General features: G+C 45.1%; 1 protein-coding gene across 2 annotated transcripts in view; it reads right to left on the reverse strand.

Annotated features, from left to right (window-relative positions):
- The window catches only part of LOC119194589 (glutamate receptor ionotropic, kainate 2-like), a 48,921-nt gene extending 38,529 nt beyond the window's left edge, over positions 1–10,392 (reverse strand). For both annotated transcript variants that reach the window (XM_037448734.2, XM_037448733.2), the window contains exon 1: positions 9,779–10,392. In XM_037448734.2, coding sequence (XP_037304631.1) covers positions 9,779–9,902 — 124 coding nt within the window. In that variant the 5' untranslated portion in view covers positions 9,903–10,392. The remainder of the gene's footprint in view (positions 1–9,778) is intronic.
- Between the last annotated feature and the right edge of the window lie 320 nt (positions 10,393–10,712).

Below are 10,712 nucleotides of genomic sequence, written 5' to 3' on the forward strand. Positions count from 1 at the left end.
GCAGTCACGCGCCTCGGGGAGATTGAGCGTAAGCAAACCTGCCAGGTGAAGGACCAGCTGAGACTGGGAGAAAAAGATGAGTGACGTGAGGACCTAAAGCCTGCAGCCTCCCCGAGGACCCCTGAGTTCATTAACACTCATAAAAGTCTGCTCCAACATTGCCAAAAGGTGCATTTCATCTTCTTCGATCGCGCGTGTGTGCGCCGCCACCCGCGTCCCTGACCCTGCTCCAACCAGGAAACCAGCGATCATGTAACACGTATTAATTCGGAGTGCTGGCAACAGATGTGCAAATTTGCCCGGCTCTCTCATTCTTAATAATGTGCCAGCTCCCTGCTCAAAATATGTGCTAATTTGCTAGGGCTCATTGTTGATGTGCGAAACTACCGGCTGACATTTTGTGCGCTAATTTGTCAAGCAGGGACCCCTTTTGGTACTAATTGTGCCAAACTGTGAGTACACTTTCACAGGCCTTGAATTGCTGAAGTCCCAAATGACTTGTCTCTGCTCGCAGTTACCAACCTCTTCACAGCTCTCAGATTGCGAAGGCAACACTAAAGAAATACTTACCCAAGTGAAAATAAGATGTTGAAGCACTAAGATGCACACGCTCGTTTTCAAACGCACTTGAATGGAGACGCCAACACACACACACACACACACACACAGCACTACGCGCCCGCTCTTGAGATTAGATGAGCTCCTTAAAAGAAAAAATCGCAGTGCAGCTTGAGTCAAATCCTAGAAATAGAATAGCAGTGGAACGGACGACCTCCCATATGTCAGGAGGGTCAGAGCTGCGGACAGTTTTACTGTTGCTATCGAGACGGTTGTAGCGGAACCGGTTTCCATATAAACATGAACATATGGCAGCTCGCTGACTCACTCAGAGGGGAGGCTTTGCAGTAGAAAAGTCCACGGAGCCAGTGTGTGTGACTAAAACGTGGTATCGTCCAAAAAACGGAGATAACTGCATGTCCCGACATTTAAAAAAAAGGGATTTACTGATGATGACGTGTGGATTTAAAATGAGTTATTTTTCAATATCATCTCTGTTCATTATTTTTTAGTGCAGCAACACGTGTGTTCACATTTTAGAAGCAGTGGACAGAAAATACAAAATCCAGAGAGAATGTAATGTTACAGTCCATCTTTTGTCGACATGCCCGTGACAATACCGAAGCATATGTTTATGTACTCAATGAGTGTCGTAATAAAGTTTGTCATCAACACAACAAATATAAACCATGTTATATTGAGGAATAGCAATAGTATTGTTGGATTGTTGCTCATGCATTTGGGGAAAAATACAGTGACTTCTACACTGTGTGGCTTTTACGAGGCTTTGAGTTCCGAGTGTAAACACAAATGCTCCCAAAACTGCCATCACAAGCTTATGAAGTTGAAGCAAATAACATAAATCCCCAAACTGCCGTAAGGAGCTTTTTCTTTTTCTGCCAACAAGGAAAACACGTGATTTGTCTCTAATAAACGGTCCACGAGGAGTCAGTGGGGCCAGTTATTGTACACGGGGCTTTCTGGTGCTTAAGGCCTCACCCTTCTCTGTCACGTTTCCCTCACGGAGGCATTTTTTCACCCCTCTCCTTCAGCAAACGACCCCACAAACCCACACCCGCCTTTCCTCACTCCCACCGACTAGAGTACGTCTCATGGTGGCCTTGGCAGGTGACAGATGGCAACGTCACAGCACAGCTCACCGTAAACTGAGTTTTAATCAAGCCTAAGCATGTGTGAGAGATGCTAATTACCCACTGCAGGCTCAGAGAGGCAGAGAGTCCAGCCTCAAGAACATTCCTTCGATGCCTGGTATCACTTTCCCCCTGTTGGGATGTGGAGCATCAGCGTTCATTCAGGAGCACTGGAGCCGAGACGCACAAAGACAAATGGACCCGGATTCTCCAGCCCTCGAGCTGTACCGCTCGCCAAAATAAATACAGGTGAGAACGGAGTCTTAAAACAATCTCTCCAACGTGAGTAAGGCAGTGGGATTTTTCCACATGTGTCTCGGCAAACACTTGCCGAAAGCCCCTCTCAAACTATTGTGCCAATTCTGACAAGAAAGCGTCATCGTACGTATGCGACCTTGGAATGGAGCTAGATAGAAGTTCAATTCGTAATGTTGCAATTAGGTCACAGCAAATTAGACAAGACTAAATCTTCCTCCTCGCTCCCTCTGCAGCTCTCATTCTAATTCTCGCTGTTCCCCCGCTCATCAAAATGGCCCTGTATTACACTGTATCAATTGTAATTTTGAGCAAAATGGCTGTAAAATAAGACTCTTTCTTGTAGAAGGGCAGACGGTATCTCCATCAGAGCCAAAGGTCAAAAATTAAGTCAGGAGTCGGCTTATTAAAGCTCACAGTAGAATTTTAGTAATCTGATTATAATAATTTGCATTCTTCATCTTTCCGAGATAGTTGTGCAGAGGTTGGATATTATTTTCGGATTGTTAGTGACACAGAAGTCGATTAAAAAATATGCCATTAATATTGTGTGTGCTAAAATGTAATTAGGTACAGATTGGGGGATATTATTAATATTGAATATTATAAAATAATCCTACAGTCATTTCTAGTTTGTGCATTTGAAGTAGAGTTTCCTCAGCATGGTGAATACGTACAGTATTAATATTCCCTCAGGAAAAGGATTTTAGGGAATGAAAATAATATAATAACAAGAAAAGGCAATACTCGGGTTGGTTTAGAAGAAATTGTCTACAGCACAGTGATGTATCCCAGGATCCGGAAATGTTCAATCAGACTGCAAATGTATTCAGAAGTTACAAGAAGGTACAATGAAAAATAGAGAGGTTTGCAATGCGTATTTCATACGAGGCTTTGTGCCTTTGTGTGCGAGGACGCTGAGGCCATGGGAGGAGAGGAGGCGAGGCTTGAGGACAGTGATGGGGAACCAAGGGACATGCCGAGAGCCAAAGGGAGACAAAGACGACACTGAGGGAAGGACAGCGGAGGACAAATGGGAGGGACAACAGAGGAAGAAATTAAAGAGAAAATTGCCCTCTGTTTTTTTTTTCTTCTTCATTTTGATATGACGCTGAATGTGCACCTCCTCCCAGCCCGTCACATGCGCTTAGAAAATCAAAGGCGACGGCCGTGATGTCTAAAGTCAGAGGAAGCTGTGGGACATAAACAGTCAAATGTCCAAAATGAGTAGAGGCTGGGGGACAGGGAGCGGGAGGAAGGAAGGAGGGGAAGGGCAAGAAAACAATAGATGAGCGAAGGGAACGAAGAGGGAGGAAGGGAGAATAAAAGAGGTCACAGGAGGCAGATAAAAGACACTCAATTAAACGGCTGAATGGATGGCCCATTAGACCTGAACGGACACCTGCATCCTTCCCCTCCTCTACTTCAGCCACAGGGCAGGGAAGAAAAAAAAGTCGGCTCCTGGTTTGGGGTTCATCAGCCTCCCATCAGCCACTGCAGCACACAAGCTGACAATCAGAGCTACAGGTACAAGTCAATACGCAACTCGCCGCTGCAAAGGCGTGTCAATTTCTCCTGCTTGTTCTACAAACTCACTCAGGCAATTGCACAGTGGCAGAAAGAGAGAGAAAAAAGAGGGAGAAAGAAAGCTGCCCACTGACTATGGTAAGAAAAATAGCCAGAGGCGTACCAAAGCTCCTTCAAACATGCTCGCACGTTTATTTTTATTTTTTTCCAAAAAGAACAAAAGATCCATTGAGGATTAAAGGCATTAAAAGATAACAGAGGTGAAATTAATGGGAAATCAAGTCCAAGTATTTCTTGTGATCTGCTGTCTGCTGTTTATCTCACATGTATTCACACCTTGCAGAGGAGAAAATTCAGTTTTCTTCTCAGGTTCCATAAAGCAACGCCCAGGTGTGAGTTTACCTCATCGGCAGCTAAATGATGAATCAATACGTCTCAAAAGGATTGCACAAAAGCAGAGATCAATTCTAGTTTGTTTCGGTCCGCTGTAAAGCAGTGCGTGTGGAGAAGCGATTGGAGGGTTAAACAAAACAGATTGGGAAGTATGTTGTTTCAATCTTGGGCAACAAAACATCAGAAGAACGCAGCTGTAGAAAATGCAAGTTTAGCGTTGCACCTTCTTCACCAAAATTGGATTAGTTGGAATTCATCAACTAAAGACACCGACTTTTGTGCTAATGTGTGTTTCTATGAGCTAACGCTGCCACAAATGATTTCTTTTGCTTAAGCTGACACAAATGCTTTCTTTCCCGTGCATATATCCCCCTCACAAATACCTTCAAAGCAAGGGTAATGGAAAACTCAGTTAGCGAAAGCTACGCAAACACTTCCTCTGAGCGAAAGGAAGGAAAAAAAGGAGAGAATAAAAAATGAGATTCAAACATAGCAGGAGGAGGCATTTTGCATAGCCCTGGTGGATTGTGGACAATGGAGAGTCACGCTGTTTCCAGAGAACATGATTTTAGGTAAGCCCGCCTCAATGTGTCCTCCCACAGAGCCCATTTCCCACCGCGTCCGCCGGTTCACACGGAGAAACCATCACGCGTCCGCCCGGACGCTGTGCTGTCGATGGAAGCCCGTATGCTGCTTTCTCTCTGTCAGTCAATTGCCCCCCCCCCACCCCATCTTCCCACCTCCTCCTCTTACTCAGCTGGCTGGAGATGAAGGTGAATCACCACCACACCTTCACCTGACTGAGGGGACTCACGTTGTGGCAAACACAGGGTGGGGGGGGGGGGGGGGGGGGTGCTTTCTGTAATCGATTGACTACTTGTAGTGAGGATGTTGGAGCTTTCGTTTACCTCCAAATACCTTTACTGCATGCTTGGTATTCACATGGAATTGCACAGGTTTAATGTGCCGTTGCATTGATGAAATCATACATATTTACCGCTGAGCGCTATAGTACCCATCTGACCTGCTGCATGTATTAACAATGAGACGAAATACGCATTTAACTCATCTTCCAATTAGCACTATCAGCAGCTTCCATAATGAACCATTGACAAGCCTCGCTTGACAAGCCTCACGTATGCAAACAATTAATAGTTAATTACAACAGGGAGGATCCTATATGCAGATAAAAGTCTCACGGTCCTTCCATGCGACGCAAAATATGGCACAGTGCTGCAGCAAATGGAAGCATTTCAAGCACAGCCACTTCAGTACTTATATCACACAGAGAGTAAATGCATAATTCCTACTGAGTTTGGATCGCGTCAGATCTGTGATAAAAATGTGATATTGTCACATCAAAACCCAATTGGCTCCCAAAAGTCCCTGCTGCTTGTGCCTGTTTAAAATGGTCATTAATTCACGGCAAAATGCATTATTAATCCAAACCTGCACACTGTTTTTGAGGCATGAAATATAGTTTAGGTTTTTGTATTCTCACAGATGGTAACCTGGGAAATAGACACACGAGGAAGCCATCAGCACTGATGTAACGCCAGTGTTTGCCATTTATTCATAATTCCTCTTAACAACACAAACTGACTGTTATTGATTCACACTATTTTACAGTCCACTGGAAGCAGAGACCGTCGACTACGTAATCTGACAATGTAGATTAATTCATGACATCCTAATAAAAATACATGGGTTTAGTGCCCTAAGAAACTACCTACAGGGATATTTATGTTACCAATGTGTTATTTTTGGCTATTTCATGCTCATAGTCCCAGCTTTCTAATGCTGCAGATATTTATTCAGAGCTGCAGTGCATGACTCCTGGCCTCCCACTATAGTTCCACAACACACTCCTTGCTGTCTCCTCACAGAAGCCATCAGAAAACAGTAATAAAAGCGAGAGAGGGCTGAGAGCAGACTGCTCAGAGGCAAACTAATCTATCTTTACTTTGGTATCTGCTGGCCTCAACACTTACTGTGTTTTTACTCACACTCACTTTACACACACTCCCGCTTCCACTGTTCTCCCGTCTCTAAAAAACATTGTTTTTCTTACACCTCTCATTGACTTCAGATTTTCTTCCATCTCCCTTGCTGGGATTGTGGGAAGGACAGCTCCCCATGTGTTAAAAAGTTGTTGTTTTTTACAGATTAAAAGAAGAAAAAAAAATCACGACTCCTTGTGAGCGTTTTTCAGCTTTGACCTTGAGTAAGCTTTAAGCCTGACAACCAGGCAGCAAGACCTGCTGCAGGGCTCTCTCAGGGGACAGTTTCACCCCTAACCCTCCTGATACGCGGGAACGTCTCAGTGGCAATGCCAAGGAGTGATAGGCTGTGAATAATGAAAACCAATGCCGTAGTCAAGCCTTCCACAAGGCGCTGAAAGAATACAGGACTCAGTTACACTTGATTTTTTTTTTTTTGATAGATAGATAATATGTCAGGGGAGGCAGTTACGCAAAACTGGTTACCCTGCAAACGCGGGCAATCATCTAAAGCCTCCTCTCTAAAGCAAATAATGTTTTCCAATGAAGCTGATAAATAAATAAAAAATCGAGTAAACACTGAGCAAAGGAAGAAAACTAATTTCATACCTCACAGATATTTTCCATTTCAAAATGCCAAGAAATCTGTACCGAGAACTAATCGGCATCAAGCTTTTTGTAGCTGAGGCATGACAGCAAGACCTTCAAAGTCTCAGGAATGTAAACATGTTTAAGAATCCATCTCAATAGTTCTCTGCTTCAAGGCCATGTGTGGTGCCGCATGCTAATGCGAGATAGATCTCCTTTTTGTTCTTGAAACCCACCGTGGGTATTTTTAAACCGTGGAAATCATTTGCCAGTGCAGAGGAGAAGGTTTCAGATTTCTATAAGCTACAGCGTGGCCAAGTGACACATGAATATTTTAAGCAGCTTTGTGCCTATTTAAATGGGTTTGCTGTGAACGGGGTGGCATTGGGCCAGGGCACAGGGTGTTATCCTTAATTTGTGCAATCCCCAACTAAACTCAATGCTGATAATTCTCGCTGGCGGAGGGAAAAGGCAAATAAAGTCAATTAACTACAAACTCCCCTTGAATTTGCACCCTCTGCCCTTGACGACCTTGCAATTTCAACTCCATAAACACAGTGGATGAAATGAAAAGAGTGTTAAGTTCTAGAAATGGAATAAAGGGCCTTTATCCCGGCAGCGCATTGTGGAAGTAGTTAGATAAAGCTTTCACCAGAGGCAATTGTGTTATTTGCCAGAGGACTGAAAAAAGAAACTCTTGATTTCCTTTCCGAAATGAAAATAAAACGTTGTGTTTTAGTCATAAATATTCCCCCATGTATCTGTATTTGGGAAAATATAAACATAAGTAGGATAAAAACAAACAAAAGTATCTCAGGGTCCACACGGCTCTCAGCAGCGGCCCAGGGGACGTGCGTCTGCCGGAGCGGTTCAAAGATGGCGGTAATAACGTCATCACTCAACCTCACAGCTGCAGACCAGCTACACGGTCATCAAAACCGGAAACCCAGTCCATCTAGAACGGTTGATTTTACCTCTGCTGAGGTTCTCCATTTAGGTAAAACCCAATTACCATGGATGGAATGGCAGACGTGATGACGAGTTGCTTCAGCGGGTGTTTGAATCGTATTTGTGTTCGGACAGCTGAACAAGACTATGTGTGTACGACGTCATTTCCATGGAAGATTGCAACATTTGCAAGACTCTACCGGGTAGCTGAGGCATAAAGCCATAGAATGTAATGCAACCCTGTATTCCCGCCTCAGTAAACTCTAACACAACTGAGGGGCATAAATGATGTTAGCGCCACAGCTCGGCTTGTAAATTCAAAAGTAGATTCAGTTGTTCTTACCACTCAAATGAGCTGTTATGAAATCTTTTTTGTTTTGTGGCTGCACCGCACCCATTTCCGAATTCAAATAAATGAATATCCTGTAAGATGTATAAATGATGAACATTCCACACAATAATTCATTTTCTACGTGTAAAATTATAGCTCAGGACTTTTGCATGCAGATAGAACACATTTTTTGTCTCCGAAATGCTCATGTAAATACAGTTTGTGTGTGTGTGTGCATTTGTGCAGGTATCAGCCTGACGGGAGAACAGTGGCTGTACAATTTAAGCCGCCTGTTTGGGCAGAAGGGAACTTGGGGCAGGAACAGCCAGACCCAAGGGAGCTGACCCCCTTGTTTAGTCAGCGGGGATTCTGTGCTGAGCAAGCACATCCTGCAGGGCAAGTACACCCCGAGAAAAGGACCAAGAGGCTCCTCTGTCTCACAAGGCATGTTTGTATTTCTCTTCTCTTTATCACGACTCATTCTTTATTAACACAAATCACCCAAACACAAGTTCATCCGTAACATCTAGATTTCTCTTTTCATATTTCTTAGCATAATAATTGTGCTCTTTGTTTAGCAGCAGGCATCACGCCGCGCGGCCAGGGGCTGCTGTCCGTGGTCCTGCACAGGCGGTCCACCGGCTTGCTTGGTGGCTGTAGCAGGACCATGGACAGAGAATCCGCCTATTTTTTTTAAGCCTCGCTTTAGCCGGTCCTGCCGCCAGCACTGGCACGAGTTTTCCCTTTGGATCTTATGGTGAAATTGATCACATCTTAAGAGCACGAGGTTATATTTTTCCGTCACTGACGCCTTGCAAGGATTTTTTATGAGCAACGTATTGTGGCATGGCCACGTAAAGAACTCACTCCGGATCTAATCTGATAATGTTTGACATTATCACATTTCCGTGAAATCAATTACCCAAATTACCCCCGAGGTGTAACAAAGACTCTTGTAGTCCTCCCCCACGTCGCATTTCAAGGGGATCTATACTTCTCAATCGTTGGCACGGAAACTTTCCTGTCAAATGCTACCATGAAAGTACCCCCCCCCCCCCCTCCCTCCTGTCCCTTCCTCTCCCAGTAGGAAGACAAGCACATCTCGTTGCCATAGCGGCGGCTTTTGCGGACGGAGCCTTACTCTTATACAGGACCCTCGGGGGAATTGGTGATTGTAAAGAGGTGTTGTCAATACTTGATGACATCCGTTGTCGTTCATGCTCTCCACAGAAAGCAAAAACGCAGGCATCCTGGGAGAGATCTAATAAAGCAGCGGGCGAAACCTCGGGAGGTAGTGATTGGTGATTAGTGACAGACGTTAATAGCTTTCTGAGTTTATCAATCAGCAACAATGCACTGTAAAGCTAACTGTTGAATAACTTCTTTAATAATCCTCCTTCACAGCCACCGGTTATACCGACGCCCAAAACGGTACGAATAAGCGAAATCGCGGGGATTCCCGTTGGATAGCATGTGGGATTAAGGATGACAAGGAGCCTCCTGCCCGGCGTATCGATCGGCCCTTGTGACAGATCAGAGCGATTGAGCTGCACTCCGGGTGTCATGTTTACATGTATACATTTACTGCAGAGGACATGTTGGGGCGACTGCAGTTTAAAAGGCCGTGGATACACGAGCTGCACGCATCTGATCCCCTTCTTCTGTCCGCGAACTGTTGCATCTGTGCTCCTCTTTTGACGGGTTTGCTGTGCATATTCCTTCCAAGTTACTGTAAAATTGTGTCCACGTTTTGGGAAAACACAATGCGCCCACGAAGGTGTAAAAAGCCTTCAAAATACCATGTCTAAACATTGTGAAATTATAGTTACAAATGTAAACTATATTCATCAACGAATATGCCGGTCAAATTGTTTTGGCAACTAAAACAAGGCAACAGTGTGACAAAATGTATAGACACGTTTGCTTTTTTGCGTCCAGTGAATTCATGTATTCACTCCCGACAATCTCGCATGCAGCGTGGGTCAGATATCGTTACAGATGGTATCGTATTAGAAACAGATTCTTACCAAATCTTAAAACGTGTGTCATCCCGCGAGAGTAACCAAGTAACAGCAGCAGAAGCGGGATCAGCCTGAGGTTGGACCTGAAAACGAGACTGCTTATCATCAGATGATGGGAGGTAATCTTCATGTTGTTTTTAAAGAAATGCACAGTGGTTTAATCCCCCCGGTGCGTGGGTTTTATTCCCCCGTAATTATTTTACGCTCGTTGTGCAAAGCAGGGTGACGGCGGCCCTGGATGCGCAAGATCACGGCATGGTCACTCGCGCTTTCCCAATATCCATTAGCAGTCCCGGCATGATTCCTTCCTCTTCCACTTCTCCTTATCCTCCTTCACTGCGCCAAGAAGCAACAATCCTCCCGGTCGAGGGACGGCGGGACATCCATGTCGAGGGGTACGGATCCAGTGGGGAGGGGGGAGCCCAAGCATGGGCTGTAGGTAAGGTACTGGAGAGGGTTGGAGAGGGACTACAGAGCGCCAAGCATCGGATGCAGCAGCGACATACAGCCCCCTATGAGGCGCTCGGGATGGCTTGCGCTCCCATTATACTGCACTGCTGCACAGGCTCTGACGTCGAGCCAAGGTTAGCGTTGTGAACGCGCACCGAGAGAGAGAGATGGAGAGAGGGAGAGAGGGAGAGAGAGGAAGAGAGCGAGGGGGGCGAGGGAGAGAAGGGATAGAAGGGAGATAAATATACAGATAGAAAGAAATGAAAAAGAGGGAGTGTGTGTGTGTGTGTGTGTGTGTGTGGGGGGGGGGGGGGTGGAGGGAAAGAGACGGAGAGAAAGAACGGGGTGGGAGGTGTGGGGAACTGCAGGCTGTAGTTGCTCTGTTAGTTCCAAAAGTTTCGTCAAGCTTCCATGGATTTGGAGATGTATTTGTTAAAAGGCAATCTTTTACATGCACATCAGTAAATTCAGCATGAAACCATAGCTTAAC

This window comes from Pungitius pungitius, chromosome 20 (genome assembly GCF_949316345.1).
Source record: "Pungitius pungitius chromosome 20, fPunPun2.1, whole genome shotgun sequence".
Taxonomy (NCBI): Eukaryota; Metazoa; Chordata; class Actinopteri; order Perciformes; family Gasterosteidae; genus Pungitius; species Pungitius pungitius.